General features: G+C 38.1%; 2 protein-coding genes across 6 annotated transcripts in view; both read right to left on the reverse strand.

Moving 5' to 3' along the window:
- LOC137193551 (C-C motif chemokine 18-like) overlaps positions 1 to 18,888 on the reverse strand; it is a 32,104-nt gene that overhangs the window by 6,622 nt on the left and 6,594 nt on the right. The window contains exon 5 of one of the 2 annotated variants that reach the window (XM_067604963.1): positions 13,090 to 13,721. The exons of the other annotated variant lie outside the window; for it this stretch is intronic. Coding sequence (XP_067461064.1) covers positions 13,577 to 13,721 — 145 coding nt within the window. The 3' untranslated portion in view covers positions 13,090 to 13,576. Of the gene's footprint in view, positions 1 to 13,089; positions 13,722 to 18,888 lie in introns of those variants that run through there. 2 annotated transcript variants of the gene reach the window in all.
- Positions 146 to 15,803, reverse strand: LOC137193238 (C-C motif chemokine 22-like). Of its 4 annotated transcripts, none has more exons than XM_067604701.1 (4): positions 15,562 to 15,803; positions 15,103 to 15,198; positions 1,767 to 1,893; positions 146 to 608 (listed from the first exon to the last, which is right to left on the reverse strand). In XM_067604701.1, the coding sequence occupies exons 2-4, from the start codon at positions 15,164 to 15,166 to the stop codon at positions 461 to 463; spliced, it is 339 nt and encodes a 112-aa protein (XP_067460802.1). In that variant the 5' UTR covers positions 15,167 to 15,198; positions 15,562 to 15,803; the 3' UTR covers positions 146 to 460. The 4 variants fall into 4 exon arrangements, with proteins under 4 accessions (XP_067460802.1, XP_067460751.1, XP_067460679.1 ...); XM_067604650.1 differs by lacking the exon at positions 1,767 to 1,893 and adding an exon at positions 14,879 to 15,005 and having other exon boundaries at positions 15,615 to 15,786; XM_067604578.1 differs by lacking the exon at positions 1,767 to 1,893 and adding an exon at positions 14,879 to 15,005 and having other exon boundaries at positions 15,562 to 15,784.

The following is an 18,888-nucleotide window of genomic DNA, read 5'->3' on the forward strand; positions in this document are numbered from 1 at the left end:
GTCTTTTTTCTCCTTTTAAATAGTATAAGTACATTCAATTATTGTAGAGATGTTAAACAGCCTTTACCTCGTTGGATATATATTGCACTTAAAAAGCTAAAAACTAAGTACATAATACAAACATACAGCTTTTACACAGAAAGAGACATTAGCTCGTGTAGTATTAATAAACATACATTTTAAAAAGTCAGTAATAAACCGTAGTACCACTTGTTATTTTCTAATCTTAGACAAAACTTTGGCTGGTGTGTTTAATATTCTAGAAAGTATTTCAAGCTGTATTTTAAGCAAAGTCATTAAACATGAAACTTTCAAAGGTGACGATGTCAGTTAAAGGCAGCTTTAACCTGCAAAGATACTTTTCTGTGTAATTATCATTGATTATCAATTACAACAACCAGTAAAATAGATCATTTACACGTCATTGCAGTACACAAAGGAACAGCATTCTCACACCACATCACTCTTTTTCCTTTTCACACTTGGAGCGATTGAAAGGAGCAGGTGGAGACGTCTTATCAGGGAAATTCTCAAATACTGCCAACAGCCTCTTTGCCCATTGGGAATCTGGATCAAAACAAAACTCCTTATCACACACAGACGTGACTCTGTAAGAAACACACAAAACATATTGTATGTTGTTAGAGGCACAAGCATACGTTGACTTAGGTCACTTTTGTGGACATTACATAGACTTACATTCATTTCCTGGAGACTTACACTAACCTTTGTACAAGTACAAGTACCTCAAAATTGTACTTAAGTGCAGTACTTGAGTAAATGTACTTAGTTACTTTCCACCACTGAAAGTTTTGTATGTAAAATCTGAATCTGCACTACTGCTGTCAAACACATGTAGTGGGGTAAAATGTCAAATATTTACTTCAGAAATGAAGTGAAATAGAAATATAAAGTAGCAGAAAATAGAAATAATCAAATCCTCCTGTTTTAGACCTGAAGGTCTTCACATATAACGACTGAACAGCGCTCCCTTGTGGAGACTCTGCAACCTACTAAACATCAATTTGTAAACTGGTCATTTGCTGATTGGCATCTAACATTTCTGTATTTGCGTTTTGTTGATTATTTAGTCATAAATAGTTATTGTTATAGAGAAATACTCAAGAAATTAAGTTTTTATGGTACTTTAAGTACTTTTACTCAGCATTTCCATCTTCAGAAACTTTATATTTCACTACATTTGAAAAGGAAATATTTTACTTTTAAGTCATTTATCTGACGTCTTTACCTGCACAGATACACAGATTTACATATAAAAACATATGAAACCTCATAAAATATGAGACATTGTTATAGATGAAATAACCCCTCAATACAAAGTAGTTTGATTTTAAAAGGAATATATTCCTTTTTTAAGTACTTCTTTTTGAACTTTTATATTTCATTGTAGAGATTTCAGATTTCTTTACATTCAGCACTTCTCACTAAATACACTGAACTGAATATTTTCCTCAATTGTCAGTTCATTGAAATCATAAAAAACACACACAGGATACTTTTAAGGACATTTTGCTGCTAATACTATATATATTAATACTCTGTGTGCTACTATTTTTACTTAAAGCTTTTACTTTTAAAGAAGTATTTCTACCTTATTTTTACTTACTGGCAGGAAGAAAAAATTGCAGGTTTCTCTGATTTTCTTTTGATGCAAAATCATTGCATTAAAAGTACACGTAATATGTGGTAGATGATTAATATCTGTACAATCTAATGTGATCCAAAAACAAAACCTGTATACTTACACAATCGCTTTGGTTGTGCAGTGACTTGGAGTCTCCGCCACATGTTTCACCTTCGGCCTAGGAATCATCGTCTGAGTGTGGCTCATACAGCATCCGTCTATAGTCATGAACCTTACCATGTATGGAACTGTGAACACACACACACATACACACTAAACATAACACTTAGTCTGTTAAATGCAGTTTTAGTGGCATCTCAGAGAAATCAAGCAGAGTCACTGACATGCAGAGCTGTGATGCAGGAAGCAGATCAGAGTCAGAAGGATGAAAGTCGCCAGAGTCTTCATGGTTCCTCAACAGAGACAGATGTACGGTGGCCCTGAAGTACAGATCACAACGACAAATCAAAAAACACAACAACAAATGACAAAATACAACAACAAATAACAAAACATAACAACAAATAACAAAACACAACAACAAATAACAAAACACAACAACAAATACAAAACACGACAACAAATAACAAAACACGACAACAAATACAAAACACAACAACAAATGACAAAACACAACAACAAATAACAAAACACAACAACAAATAACAAAACACAACAAAAACAAAACACAACAACAAAAGAGAAAACACAACAACAAATAACAAAACACAACAAAAAAATTACAAAACACAATAACAACAGAAGAGAAAACACGACAACAAATAACAAAACACAACAACAACAAATGACAAAACACAACAACAACAAAAGAGAAAACACGACAACAAATGACAAAACACAACAACAACAAAAGAGAAAACACGACAACAAATAACAAAACACGACAACAAATGACAAAACACAACAACAACAAAAGAGAAAACACGACAACAAATCAGAAATCACAACCGTAAAAGTTGACAACACACCCGTAAAAGTTGACAACACAGCAACACTAACTTCTACCGGAAAAGGTAGGTACCTGCTATCGAGAAAGCTTGTTGCTGATTGGACGCTCTCCCATTGACAAGGATCATCGCTGATTGGACGGACGCACTGTCCGTCTTTTTAACAGGAAGGAGGTGCTGTCCGCCTTCATTTGAGGTCCGTGTAGTCTCCACCCAAAGCTGTGTTCAACTTGACTCATAACAGGATAAACAATCAATGTATTACTTTGTTTTTCTGTTTTTCGTGTGAACTAAAAAAAAACAAACGAAAATCCACATGCTTTTCCTGTTTTGGTCTGCAAATCGGCAATTGGAATAGAAAAGAAACCCAATCCAGACAACAACTTGTTTTTTGTTATGGAATATATCTATATCTATATCTGTATGGATAGATAGATAGATAGATAGATAGATAGATAGATAGATAGATAGATAGATAGATAGATAGACAGACAAATACAGGGATTAATTTTAGGGGAAAGAATCAGAGGGAGATCTTTTCAAAAGTTTTTATTCATTCATTCGAATAAATTACAGTATTTATGTCTGTCCACTCGGACAGATGTGCTAAATACATTTGGGCCCTAATTTAACTGATTAAATGCAATGACAAGAGCAGCGTAGTGGGTCTTAAGCTCACAGACTGTGTGGACATCTCCGTGTGCACCTGCTATGTACGTGCAGCAGTGCAACATTCAAAAGGGATGGATGACGGTGAATATAGATCAGTGGGTGTGATGATTAACGCTCTCTCAGCCAGTCACATAGATGTGAAACAGTTGCGCAATCATAGTAAACGTGATAACGACATCTAAACAAAAAGAAGGCTTTTCTTTAGGAAATGTCTGGATGGTTCAAAGTGTTACAACATGAACACACATCATCAAAAATCTGAAGAGAAGACAGATGGAGAAGTTACTTTCATCAGTGAGTTGGCCTAGTAAAAAAAAAAAATTAATTAATCGTACACTAATGTAAAATTAATTACTAAACTATCGCATAGTTTAGTAATTAATGTTACACAACAGTGTTTGCACTTCAATGTGTTTCAAGAGTAAAATGAGACGCTACTTTTGGTAAAAAGAAAGTTGGAAAAGAGGCTGATGAGCCCAGGTAAACGGACGCTCCTTCATAAAAAGCAGAATATCAGGTATAACCGACCAGTCTGCTGTGTGTAGAGGTGTCTGTGGTTATTTTGTAGCAGCCTGGTGTAATTTTCTGACGAATTAATGAAGGTAAAGAAAGTGAACAGCTGTGCGTAATGGCACTGCGCTCTTGCGCAGAAGCAACCTCTGGTCCATTTACTGCGTCAACACATAGCCTAGACGCGGTCATCTCGACTGCCATGGGAGCGCGATGCTGACAGCCAAAGTCCATTTCTGATTCTATGGTTGTTTGCACTATAGAGTGTTCTCACGTTGCAGCGCTTTACTTGGATTTTTAAAAAAAATATTTTATTTTCATTTTAGATATGGTCTATGGGTGAAGCAGCATAATCCCATATGAGGGGGATAAAAAAAGCAAACGGGGATTTTCCCTCCAAATCACACCCTCTATCTATCTATCTATCTATCTATCTATCTATCTATCTATCTATCTATCTATAAATTCATAATTATTTCATAAGTGTTACCGTTGCAGCTGCGAGAAATAGCGCAATGTGCATTAATAGTGTATATAGGCCCACTGTGATTGTGATTTATTTGAATGAATGTGTAGGAGCCATTTATGTTGATTGTTGGCATGTCATTTGTTTAGTTATAACTTGCAGCATTATTTTGGACACTGGGTGGCAGTCATTAGATGCACAGGGTTGTATATTTAGGGGCATAGGTGACAGGAAACGGAAGGCACAGGCAGGTGGAGCACATACAGTTCTTACCAGATCGGGAACAGACGCACACTACAGCTGGCAGGATAGAAACCCGGTATGTTCATGACATGTACAAAGACTTCAATAAAACAACCAACTAAACGGCAGCCAACGGACTGGAAAATCTGTTCTTGAATCTGCGTAAGATCACTCCTAACTTAACCTACCTGTGTAGTAATGGCAAACTGGAAAAACAGGAAAAGAAAGGACATCGAAAAATGAAAATTGCCATTACACCTAAGTAAGAACTCGCTCTTCGAGTGAAATTGGAGCTCGTCATTCATTCAGACGGACTGAGCATTGTCTCGCGGAACAACAAAGAGGACGCCGCCATTACCAAACCAGGTGGACATCTTCGTCACCTGCGCTTACCTGACGGTGATTGAAAACCGCAAACTGAGTGAGTACATGCAAGCATTAAGCTTTATTGGAGAAGCTATATGCAAAGCCGTATTGGAAGACGGCTATTATAATGGAGTTGGTTGACTGAAGACTGAAAGCTACGATCGCACATCGATCAGCTGTTTGAAACATTGTGCCGGCAGCATACAGCTTTCGTCAACAACTCTTAAAGGGACAGTGAACAAATATGTCTGTTGTTAAGTCTGATGCTCAGTCACAAGATGACGATGTTGAAAAGGAAAAAAGAGTTATCAAACACACTGCCAAAGGCTTGGAATTGCTCATTGCAAATTGTCAGAAGACACGAAACAGGAAATGTAAACAAGCTAACAAGTTGATGGAAATGCTGAAAGAGCTCATGAAATCAAAGGAAAATGCAAGAGAAGTACAATCTAATTTGTTTCAATTAATCAAGCTCTGTGATGAAGCCCAGGAAAACCATGAATCACTGGTGAATTTACCACTGCCTGAAGATGAACTTGAAAAGCAAAATCAGTGGTTTCAACGAAAAATGGAAATCTTTAAAGGGTTTATACAAGATGTAAAGGTGTGGTTACCTGAGGCTGGACAGCAAATTGCACACTCCATTGCTGAAAGTGTCATACTACAAAGTGTAGTAAATTCAGATGACATTGGACCTGATGACAGCGTTTCAAATGCCTCAAAACCTAAATCAAAGCACAAATCCAGTTCTTCATCACATGCATCTTCAACATCCTCTGCTCGCATTAAAGCTCAGGCAGAAAAGGCTGCTCTCATGGAACGTGTTGCTGCCCTGAAGAAAAAACATGAGCTTGAGGCACAAGAAGAACAATTGAAAAGAAAGAAAGAGCAACTGGAACTAGAAACTGAACTGGCAGCAACCAATGCAAAAATCAACATACTTGAGGCTCTGGGATCAAGAAGCAGCTCTAGAGTTTCTGATGGCATGAACTCTTATTTGAGAAAAGGAACTGCTCAAAATGAAACATCAGCTAAATTAAATCAACACGCAAATGAATATTTACCAGATCAAGTGCAGCAAAGACAGAATGTGTTGATTGAAACTAACTCTTCTTCCCAGCAACAGGTTGTTAGACCAAAAGAAACAGCTCACGGACCATCTGTTCGACCTCATGATACAACCCATCTAATACAATATTCTCCTCAAAGGCAAAATGTACAGAGTCGTATGCAGGGGTATGTTCGCACTACACCCCCTGTATTGAATGATGGCAATCAAGTTGATATGTGTAACCTAATACAGAGGCAAAATGACATCACTGCTCTCCTGGCTCAACAAAGTCTCTCTTCTACTTTACCACCAAGAGTCATTCCTGTTTATGATGGTGATCCTTTACAGTACGAAGTTTTCCGCAGGGCATTTGAGAGAGGAGTTGAAAAAAAGTGTGATGACTACAGTGACTGCTTGCATTTCCTAGAGCAATATACAAGAGGGCATCCAAAAGACTTAGTCCGCAGCTGTCAACATCTGCCCCCAGCCCAGGGCTATCAAAGAGCAAAAGATCTGCTCAAAGAACATTTTGGTAACGAACATAAGATTGCCACTGCATATATGGACAAAGCATTTGCCTGGTCAGTGATCAAATCAGAGGATGTGGAAGCATTGCAAGCATTCTCACTGTTCCTTAGAGGTTGTTGCACTGCAATGGAACATCTCACCTATATGGAGGAAATGAATGTTGCTTCCAATATGAAGACCATCCTTCTGAAACTGCCTTACAGGCTCAGAGACAAGTGGAGAAGTAGAGCATGTCAGTTACAGGAGCAGCGTGGACATCGAGCTAGATTTTCTGACCTGGTAGACTTCATAGAGAGACAAGTGAAAATACTATCAGATCCACTTTTTGGAAACATTCAGGATGCTAAGCCAGCTGCAACTGTCAAAAGCTCTACTAAAATAAGAGAAAAGTCAAGACCTAGAGGAAGCAGTTTTGCAACAGCTGTAACACCTGTAAAAACATCAGTACAAGAAAATTTGACAACAAATGGAATGAAAGGAAATGTACCTACTACCAATTTTCAAAGTTCTTGTTTGTTCTGCAACAAGAGTGGTCACACATTGGGGCGGTGTCCACAGATCAGGAAGAAGATGCACAGAGAAAAAATAGACTTCTTAAAGGAGAAGGGAGTCTGTTTTGGATGTTTAAAAATAGGACACATGAGCAAAGACTGCAAGAGTCGTTTGACTTGTGATGTGTGCAACCAAACTCATCCTGAAATACTCCACATTGAACAAAAGGACAAAGGAAAAAAAACAGAACATACAGAACAGAGTGAAAAAGCAACTGGGAGTAATGCTGTTCTCTCACCTCATACATGTGGGCATATTGGGGCCGGTGATGAAAACTGTACCTTTTCCATTGTACCAGTACAAGTAAAGAGCCAAAAGGGGGACACAGTGTTGAAAACATATGCATTTTTGGATCATGGAAGTACATCTACCTTTTGCACAGAAAGCTTGATGAGAAGGCTGAACATAACAGGGCAAAGGACCAATATTCTTTTACGTACCATGAACCAAGTGAAGCCTGTGACCAGTCATCATATCTCAGGTTTGGAAATATCTAGTCTGGACAAAGACTATTTCATTCAAATATCTGATGTGTTCACACATAAAACATGCCTGTTTCCCAGCTCAACATTCCCAGACAAGAAGATCTGACACAATGGCCTTACTTGAAGGATATCAAGATTCATGAAATAGACTCTGGCATTGACCTACTCATCGGGACAAATGCTTCAAAGGTATTGGAACCTTGGGAGCTGGTCAACAGCCAAGGGGAAGGACCATATGCTGTGAGGACCCTACTGGGGTGGGTCATCTATGGTCCCCTGAGAGGAGACAAAAGCATAAGGGATGAAAATGGCTGCCCTGCTGCTGCTGTCAATCGAATATCCATTGTAAACTTGGAGGAGCTACTGGTCAAACAGTACAATCATGACTTCAGTGAAGGAATCAGCAAGGAAACAGAGGAAATGTCTAGGGAAGATGTAAAATTCTTGGACATTGTGAATCGCTCAGCAAAAGTGACAGATGGACACTACTGCCTAGATTTACCTTTCACACAAGAAAAGCCCAGCATGCCAAAGAACCGTTGCATTGCAGTGCAGCGCATCCAAAGCCTGAAACGCAAGTTTGCCAAGAATAAGAAATTTCATGATGAATATACATCTTTCCTCACAGAAATGATTGTTAATGGTTATGCTGAAATGGTACCAGTCGACCAGCTGAATCGAAGCGATGGAGAACTCTGGTACATCCCACATCACGGAGTGTATCACTCAAAGAAAGGAACCTTAAGGGTAGTGTTTGACTGTGGTGCAGTCTTTAAAGGAACATCACTTAACTGCCAATTGCTGCAGGGTCCAGACCTTACCAACTCACTCATTGGAGTTCTCATCAGATTCAGACAAGAGCCGGTTGCTTTGATGGCTGACATCAAAGCAATGTTTCATCAAGTCAGAGTATCAGAAAAGCATGTTGACTATCTGCGATTCCTGTGGTGGCCCGATGGTGATGTGCAGCAAGATCTTGTTGAATACCGGATGAAAGTACATCTCTTTGGAGCCGTGTCGTCACCAAGTTGTGCAAACTTTGCATTAAGGAAGACTGCTGATGACAACAAAGGTCACTTTCCATCAGAGGTAACAAACACAGTAAAGAACAACTTCTATGTAGATGATTGTTTGAAATCCCTGCCTTCGGAACAGGAAGCAGTTCAAATGGTAAGAGACCTGACTGCTCTCTGCAAAATGGGAGGATTCATGCTGTCAAAGTGGATCAGCAACAGCCGTGTTGTATTGGCATCCATTCCCCAAGAAAACCGAACCAAAGAGACTAAGGAGTTGGACTTGGACAAAGACAATCTGCCAATGGAAAGAGCCCTGGGATTGCACTGGTGCGTTGAAACAGATGTCTTCAAGTTCAAAATTGCTGCACAGGAACGACCATACACCAGACGTGGCATCTTGTCCGTAGTCGGCTCTATATACGATCCTTTAGGATTTGTGGCACCATTTACTCTGCCAGCCAAACTGATTATGCAGGAGCTCTGTAAGAGAAAACTTGGATGGGATGAAAACATACCCCAAACCTTCTTGCATCGGTGGACAGGATGGCTAGCAGACCTTAACAAGATGGCAGAGTTTAAAGTAGACCGGTGCATGAAGCCCACAAGCTTTGGTCAAATCAGATTTGCACAGCTACACCACTTTTCAGACGCCAGTGAAAGTGGCTATGGTACTGCCTCATATATAAGACTGGAAAACTATAACAGAGAAGCGCATGTTGCATTCATAATAGGAAAATCCAGAGTGGCACCATTGAAACAAATAACGATTCCCCGAATGGAGCTCACAGCTGCAGTCCTAGCTGTCAAAGTTGACACAATGCTGCGAAGGGAATTACAGCTTCAACTGGACAAATCCATCTTCTGGACCGATAGCACAACGGTGCTTAAATACATCAACAACGAAACCAAACGCTTCCAAACATTTGTAGCAAACAGGACCTCTTTTATAAGGGATGCTACTGATGTATCACAATGGAGATATGTTAACACAAAGGAAAATCCTGCAGATGAAGCCTCTAGGGGACTAACAGCAGACCGCTTCTTGAGCTGCAAAAGATGGATCCAGGGACCAGATTTTCTCTGTAAGCCAGACAGAGAATGGCCAAAACCTCACTTGGAATCTGCAATCTCTGCTAATGATCCAATGGATCTGGAAGCACTCACACCAAACCATCTTCTTCTGTTGAAGTCTAAGCCAATACTACCACCTGGACTCTTTGTAAAAGAAGACTTGTACATCAAACGCAGATGGAGACAAGTGCAATACATGGCAGATCTCTTTTGGAAACGGTGGACACAGGAATACTTACCTCTTATCCAAGAACGACAACGGTGGTCAAAGGTAAAAAGAAGCTTTGCTCCAGGTGACATTGTTGTGGTGGTTGATTCTACTGCACCACGAGGCTCATGGCTAATGGGCACAATACTGGAAACTAAACCAGATGCACAAGGACTTGTGCGCACAGTTCGACTCCAGACGAAGAGCAGCATCTTGGAAAGACCAATAACAAAGATATGTCTGCTCCAAGAAGCCGAGACCTAAACGGCAAGAAAAAAAAAGGAAAGGAAAAAGAAGACTGAAGAATCAGTAAAGAAGATTAATGCCAACACATAGTAGATGCATTTTTTGAAAATTGTATATGTAATGTATAATGGATATGGCACCTTTTTTATTTATTGGTAATTGTTTTGTTATATACTTAAAACAATTAGGGGCCGGTATGTAGGAGCCATTTATGTTGATTGTTGGCATGTCATTTGTTTAGTTATAACTTGCAGCATTATTTTGGACACTGGGTGGCAGTCATTAGATGCACAGGGTTGTATATTTAGGGGCATAGGTGACAGGAAACGGAAGGCACAGGCAGGTGGAGCACATACAGTTCTTACCAGATCGGGAACAGACGCACACTACAGCTGGCAGGATAGAAACCCGGTATGTTCATGACATGTACAAAGACTTCAATAAAACAACCAACTAAACGGCAGCCAACGGACTGGAAAATCTGTTCTTGAATCTGCGTAAGATCACTCCTAACTTAACCTACCTGTGTAGTAATGGCAAACTGGAAAAACAGGAAAAGAAAGGACATCGAAAAATGAAAATTGCCATTACAGAATGATTAAAAACGTTTTGAAAAGATCTCGCTCTGATTTTTTCTCAAATTACTCCCTGTATATATGCATCTATGTATATATGTATCTATCTATCTATCTATCTATCTAGATATATATATGCTATAGCAAAAAACAAGTTGTTTTCTGGATTGGGTTTCTTTTGTATTCCAATTGCCAATTTGCAGTCTAAAACAGGAAAAGCATGTTTTGTTTTGTTTTGAATTCACACGAAAAACAGAAAAAACAAAGTCCTTACGGAGGAGACTGTAACACAAACTGCCTGAAACATCGACGACTCTCCTTCATATGTTCAAGTGGAGGAAATGACATGATTGATTTGTGTGTCCATCATAACCTGATAAAAGGTCTAAAATGACAATCAAGGAACCAGATGTTCAACTCCAAGTAACATCATTTAACCAGCAGAGTCTAAATCATGAACAACAACGTGACATTTTCTGAACAAAATAATGTTTACTGTCATCAGATGTCATCTATTGATACATCACGATACTCATTTGTCAAATGCAGTTTGAAACATATTGTAGCGACCCTGTTAATGTTCTTGTACTGTTAAGCGTTTGTTGGTAGCCACATGTTAAGAGGGCGTGAGTAGGGGAGGGGCAGGGATGTGAGTGTGTGTGTGCGCGTGCGCGAGGGAGTGAGAGAGCGAGAGGCGCGAGTGACAGCAGCTACAGTTCTGTGAGTTCGAGTTACATTATTGTTGTTTTTTTTTGCGTGGTTACGGCCAACAGTAACCCATCCTGTTCAGCTAAATAAACGGTACAGTGCCGATCAGTTGCCTGTTATTTGAACACGTCCTGGCGGACGCTACAATATAATACTAAATGGCAGCAGGGAGTTAAACATCAAGGTTCATGCGGTAACGTTACTTCATTAACATGCACGTTACCACTCAGCTAACTTTGAAAACTATGCTAACGTTAAACAGCAGACAGACAAATGCAGTGATGAGCTTGTGACACAAAAGTGGAGGATTTTAGCAGCTGAAGAGACAGATGTTTTTCTGAGGAGCTGGTGGAGACCAAAAACAGAGGTAAAAAGCAACAAGTCCTCCACATTAAATGATCAAATATGTTGTTTGACAGCCCGTTCTCATCCCAGGTCGTCAAATACGCTTTGTCAGCATCCTTTGGCGTCTGTATGAGACGCACCACGCGTTCAGCTAAATCCAATGTAGATCCATATGCGGCAATATTACGCGCTCAGAGCTGGTTAAGATCTGGTTAGGTTTAGGGAAAGATCATGGTTTGAATCGAAATGATCATATGAAACGTTGTCATGGCAACAGTAAACACAATGACTGCAACAAAGTTCACATTTTACCATCTAACTATTAAGTCATCCACCCAGCATGCCTCGTGCTGAGAGGGAAATTGTCACCTTGTATCTTGTATAGACGTCATCGGTCATCAGTCTCATGGCGTCTAATAATGACACAGATGGGTTTACATTGGAGTTAGTTGAAAGCCCGGTGCGTCTCATACAGACGCCAAAGGGTGTGACAAAGTGTTGGTATTCGACGCCCTGGAAATGAGAACGGGCTTGGTTTGACCATGTGACTCCAGAACGACACATAGGAGCGTTTTCTAATCTGGCACCTTAATCAGCAGAACAACATCATTTTTCTATGTTTCCCAAAACTGTTACACATCACTGTTAAACAATAATGATGTTTTATAATGTGACAACATTGTGATTAAGGTCTGGTTAGGGTTAAAGGTCATGGTTTGGGTTATAATGATCACTTTGTTAAGATTAGAGGAACATGCGGTGTAAATTAAAGTTACTACTTCCTTAAAGTTGGGCCACATTCGTCGTCATGTCAGCAGTAATAACCACGGCGTTGAGGTTAGGGGATGACTCCCGACTCGACTTTCTGGAGTCACATGGTCAAACGACAGATTTGGTCGTTTTATTTGGAGGACTTGTTGGATTTTTCACAGTTATATGTTAATGGTAACACTGTTATTCACAAGTAGTATGCAAATATTTAATAGTTTGTAACACTCTAAAATGTAGTTAGAAACAGACAAAAGAACTTATCTAAGTGTTCATTAATGTACAGTGTTTGTCAACAACTATAACTTTTCCTATGAAGACATATTTTATATATTTCAACTGTTTTATATCTGCTTACATCTACATTATAGTGTTATAAACCATTTATATACTGCTTATAAATGCTGAATATTGGGACTTACATTTGTTATCATTATTATTACAGTAATGATGATACTTTAGCTTCAGATTTCAAATGAATTTTTTCTAATACTACATAAATTAATACTCAGTAACCTTTGTATTTCTGTCTCAACAGGTTTTATTCTTGGAAATCAACACAGTTCACATCAACTTCTAACTAATTATTTCCATAATAATTAGAAATTAATTATTTCCATAATTATGGAAATTTCAAAAATTTGCACACATATTTTCATGAAAGGATTTGCATTCATATAGAAGGAGTAAGTCTTTTTTCTCCTTTTAAATAGTATAAGTACATTAAATTATTGTAGAGATGTTAAACAGCCTTTACCTCGTTGGATATATATTGCACTTAAAAAGCTAAAAACTAAGTACATAATACAAACATACAGCTTTTACACAGAAAGAGACATTAGCTCGTGTAGTATTAATAAACATACATTTAAAAGAGTCAGTAATAAACCGTAGTACCACTTGTTATTTTCTAATCTTAGACAAAACTTTGGCTGGTGTGTTTAATATTCTAGAAAGTATTTCAAGCTGTATTTTAACCAAAGTCATTAAACATGAAACTTTCAAAGGTGACGATGTCAGTTAAAGGCAGCTTTAACCTACAAAGATACTTTTCTGTGTAATTATCATTGATTATCAATTACAACAACCAGTAAAATAGATCATTTACACGTCATTGCAGTACACAAAGGAACAGCATTCTCGCACCACATCACTATTTTTTCTTTCCACACTTGGAGAGATTGAAAGGAGCAGGTGGAGACATCTTATCAGGGAAATTCTCAAATTCTGCCAACAGCCTCTTTGCCCATGGGAAATCAGGATCAATACAAAACACCTTATCACACACAGACGTGACTCTGTAAGAAACACACAACACATATTGTATGTTGTTAGAGGCACAAGCATACATTGACTTAGGTCACTTTTGTGGACATTACATAGACTTACATTCATTTCCTGGAGACTTACACTAACCTTTGTACAAGTACAAGTACCTCAAAATTGTACTTAAGTGCAGTACTTGAGTAAATGTACTTAGTTACTTTCCACCACTGAATGTTTTGTATGTAAAATCTGAATCTGCACTACTGCTGTCAAACAAATGTAGTGGAGTAAAATGTCAAATATTTACTTCAGAAATGAAGTGAAATAGAAATATAAAGTAGCAGAAAATAGAAATAATCAAATCCTCCTGTTTTAGACCTGAAGGTCTTCACATATAACGACTGAACAGCGCTCCCTTGTGGAGACTCTGCAACCTACTAAACATCAATTTGTAAACTGGTCATTTGCTGATTGGCATCTAACATTTCTGTATTTGTGTTTTGTTGATTATTTAGTCATAAATAGTTATTGTTATAGAGAAATACTTAAGAAATTAAGTTTTTATGTACTTTAAGTACTTTTACTCAGCATTTCCATCTTCAGAAACTTTATATTTCACTACATTTTAAAAGGAAATATTTTACTTTTAAGTCATTTATCTGACGTCTTTACCTGCACAGATACATAGATTTACATATAAAAACATATGAAACCTCATAAAATATGAGACATTGTTATAGATGAAATAACCCCTCAATACAAAGCAGTTTGATTTTAAAAGGAATATATTCCTTTTTTAAGTACTTCTTTTTGAACTTTTATATTTCATTGTAGAGATTTCAGATTTCTTTACATTCAGCACTTCTCACTAAATACACTGAACTGAATATTTTCCTCAATTGTCAGTTCATTGAAATCATAAAAAACACACACAGGATACTTTTAAGGACATTTTGCTGCTAATACTATATATATTAATACTCTGTTTGCTACTATTTTTACTTAAAGCTTTTACTTTTAAAGAAGTATTTCTACCTTATTTTTACTTACTGGCAGGAAGAAAAATTTGCAGGTTTCTCTCATTTTCTTTTGATGCAAAATCATTGCATTAAAAGTACACATAATATGTGTTAGATGATTAATATCTGTACAATCTAATGTGATCCAAAAACCAAACCTGTATACTTACACAATCGCTTTGGTTGTGCAGCCACGTGGGGTCTCCACCACATGTTTCACCTTCGGCTTAGGAATTATCATCCGAGTGTGGTTCATACAGCATCCGTCTGTAGTCCTGAACCCTGTACTGGCGGGACCTGTGAACACACACATACACACTTAACATAACATAACACTTAGTCTGTTAAATGCAGTTTTAGTGGCATCTCAGAGAAATCAAGCAGAGTCACTGACCTGCAGAGCTGTGATGCAGGAAGCAGATCAGAGTCAGAAGGATGAAAGTCGCCAGAGTCTTCATGGTTCCTCAACAGAGACAGATGTACGGTGGCCCTGAAGTGCAGATCACAACGACAAAAAACACAACAACAAATGACAAAATACAACAACAAATGACAAAACACAACAACAACAAATAACAAAAGACAACAACAACAAAAGAGAAAACACAACAACAAATGACAAAAGACAACAACAACAAATGACAAAACACAACAACAACAAATAACAAAAGACAACAACAACAAATAACAAAACACGACAACAAATGACAAAACACAAATGACAAAACACAACAACAAATAACAAAACACGACAACAAATGACAAAACACAACAAATGACAAAACACAACAACAATAAAAGAGAAAACACGACAACAAATCAGAAATCACAACCGTAAAAGTTGACAACACACCCGTAAAAGTTGACAACACAGCAACACTAACTTCTACCGGAAAAGGTAGGTACCTGCTATCGACAAAGCTTGTTGCTGATTGGACGCTCTCCCATTGACAAGGATCATCGCTGATTGGACGGACGCACTGTCCGTCTTTTTAACAGGAAGGAGGCGCTGTCCGCCTTCATTTGAGGTCCGTGTAGTCTCCACCCAAAGCTGTGTTCAACTTGACTCATAACAGGATAAACAATCAATGTATTACTTTGTTTTTCTGTTTTTCGTGTGAATTAAAAAAACAACAACAAACAAACGGAAATGCACATGCTTTTCTGTTTTGGTCTGCAAATCGGCAATTGGAATAGAAAAGAAACCCAATCCAGACAACAACTTGTTTTTTGCTATAGAATATATCTATATCTATATCTGTATATCTATCTATCTATCTATCTATATAGATATAGAAATTACAGTATTTATGTCTGTCCACTCGGACAGATGTGCTAAATACATTTGGGCCCTAATTTAACTGATTAAGTGCAATGACAAGAGCAGCGTAGTGGGTCTTAAGCTCACAGACTGTGTGGACATCTCCGTGTGCACCTGCTATGTACGTGCAGCAGTGCAACATTCAAAAGGGATGGATGACGGTGAATATAGATCAGTGGGTGTGATGATTAACGCTCTCTCAGCCAGTCACATAGATGTAAAACAGTTGCGCAATCATAGTAAACGTGATAACGACATCTAAACAAAAAGAAGGCTTTTCTTTAGGAAATGTCTGGATGGTTCAAAGTGTTACAACATCAACACACATCATCAAAAATCTGAAGAGAAGACAGATGGAGAAGTTACTTTCATCAGTGAGTTGGCCTAGTAAAAAAATAATTAATTAATTGTACACTAATGTAAAATTAATTACTAAACTATCGCATAGTTTAGTAATTAATGTTACACAACAGTGTTTGCACTTCAATGTGTTTCAAGAGTAAAATGGTAAAAAGAAAGTTGGAAAAGAGGCTGATGAGCCCAGGTAAACGGACGCTCCTTCATAAAAAGCAGAATATCAGGTATAACCGACCAGTCTGCTGTGTGTAGAGGTGTGTGTGGTTATTTTGTTGCAGCCTGGTGTAATTTTCAGGCGAATTAATGAAGGTAAAGAAAGTGAACAGCTGTGCGTAATGGCACTGCGCTCTTGCGCAGAGGCAACCTCTGGTCCATTTACTGCGTCAACACATAGCCTAGACGCGGTCATCTCGACTGCCATGGGAGCGCGAGTGCTGACAGCCAAAGTCCATTTCTGATTCTATGGTTGTTTGCACTATAGAGTGTTCTCACGTTGCAGCGCTTTACTTGGATTTTTTTAAAAATATTTTATTTTCATTTTAGATATGGTCTATGGGTGAAGCAGCATGACCCCATATGAGGGGGTTAAAAAAGCAAACGGGGATTCTCCCTCCAAATCACACCCTCTATCTATCTATCTATCTATCTATCTATCTATCTATCTATCTAGATATATATATATATATGCAATAAAAAAAACAAGTTGTTTTCTGGATTAGGTTTCTTTTGTATCCCAATTGCCAATTTGCAGACTAAAACAGGAAAAATATGTTTTGTTTTGCTTTGAATTCACACGAAAAACAGAAAAAACAAAGTCCTCACGGAGGAGACTGTAACACAAACTGCCTGAAACATCGACGACTCTCCTTCATATGTTCAAGTGGAGGAAATTACATGGTTGATTTGTGTGTCCATCATAACCTGATAAAAGGTCTAAAATGACAATCAAGGAACCAGATGTTCAACTCCAAGTAACATAATTTAACCAGCAGAGTCTAAATCATGAACAACAACGTGACATTTTCTGAACAAAATAATGTTTACTGTCATCAGATGTCATCTATTGATACATCACATGATGCTCATTTGCCAAATGCAGTTTGAAACATATAATACTAAATGGCAGCAGGGAGTTAAACATCAAGGTTCATGCGGTAACGTTACTTCATTAACATGCACGTTACCACTCAGCTAACTTTCAAAACTACGCTAACGTTAAACAGTAGACAGACAAATGCAGTGATGAGCTTGTGACACAAAAGTGGAGGATTTTAGCAGCTGAAGAGACAGATGTTTTTCTGAGGAGCTGGTGGAGACCAAAAACGGAGCTAAAAAGCAACAAGTCCTCCACATTAAATGATCAAATATGTTGTTTGACAGCACGTTCTCATCCCAGGTCGTCAAATACGCTTTGTCAGCATCTTTTGGCGTCTGTATGAGACGCACCACGCGTTCAGCTAAATCCAATGTAGATCCATATGCAGCAATATTACACGTTCAGAGCTGGTTAAGATCTGGTTAGGTTTAGGGAAAGATCATGGTTTGGATTGAAATGATCATATGAAACGTTGTCATGGCAACAGTAAACACAATGACTGCAACAAAGTCCACCTTTTGCCATCTAACTATTAAGTCATCCACCCAGCATGCCTCGTGCTGAGAGGGAAATTGTCACCTTGTATAGACGTCATCGGTCATCAGTCTCATGGCGTCTAATAATGACACAGATGGGTTTACATTGGAGTTAGTTGAAAGCCCGGTGCGTCTCATACAGACGCCAAAGGGTGTGACAAAGTGTTGGTATTCGACGCCCTGGAAATGAGAACGGGCTTGGTTTGACCATGTGACTCCAGAACGACACATAGGAGCGTTTTCTAATCTGGCACCTTAATCAGCAGAACAACATCATTTTTCTGTGTTTCCCAAAACTGTTACACATCACTGTTAAACAATAATGATGTTTTATGATGTGACAACATTGTGGTCAAGGTCTGGTTAGGGTTAAAGGTCATGGTTTGGGTTATAATGATCACTTTGTTAAGATTAGAGGAACATGCGGTGTAAATTAAAGTTACTACTTCCTTAAAGTTGGGCCACGTTCGTCGTCATGTCAGCAGTAATAACCACGGCGTTGAGGTTAGGGGATGACTCCCAACTCGACTTTCTGGAGTCACATGGTCAAACGACAGATTTGGTCGTTTACTTTGGAGGACTTGTTGGATTTTTCACAGTTATATGTTAATGGTAACACTATTATTCATGAGTAGTATGCAAATATTTAATAATTGTTTGTAACACACTATAATGTAGTTAGAAACAGACATAAGAACATATCTAAGTGTTTATTAATGTACAGTTTTTGTCAACAATTATAACTTTTCCTATGAAGACATATTTTATATTATTTCAACTGTTTTATATCCGCTTACATCTACATTGTAGTGTTATAAACCATTTATATACTGCTTATAAATGCTGAATATTGGGATTTACATTTGTTAT

Source organism: Thunnus thynnus, chromosome 1, assembly GCF_963924715.1.
Source record: "Thunnus thynnus chromosome 1, fThuThy2.1, whole genome shotgun sequence".
Taxonomy (NCBI): Eukaryota; Metazoa; Chordata; class Actinopteri; order Scombriformes; family Scombridae; genus Thunnus; species Thunnus thynnus.

Bases quoted from the DNA above. Each gene is read 5' to 3' on its own strand.
- LOC137193238 (XM_067604701.1), bottom strand. From the start codon at position 15,166: ATGAAGACTCTGGCGACTTTCATCCTTCTGACTCTGATCTGCTTCCTG. The intron at 1,894-15,102 runs GTCAGTGACTCT...GTGTGTTCACAG, and splicing joins CCTGCATCACAGCTCTGCAG to TTCCATACATGGTAAGGTTC. The intron at 609-1,766 runs GTAAGTATACAG...TGTTTCTTACAG, and splicing joins TGCACAACCAAAGCGATTGT to AGTCACGTCTGTGTGTGATA.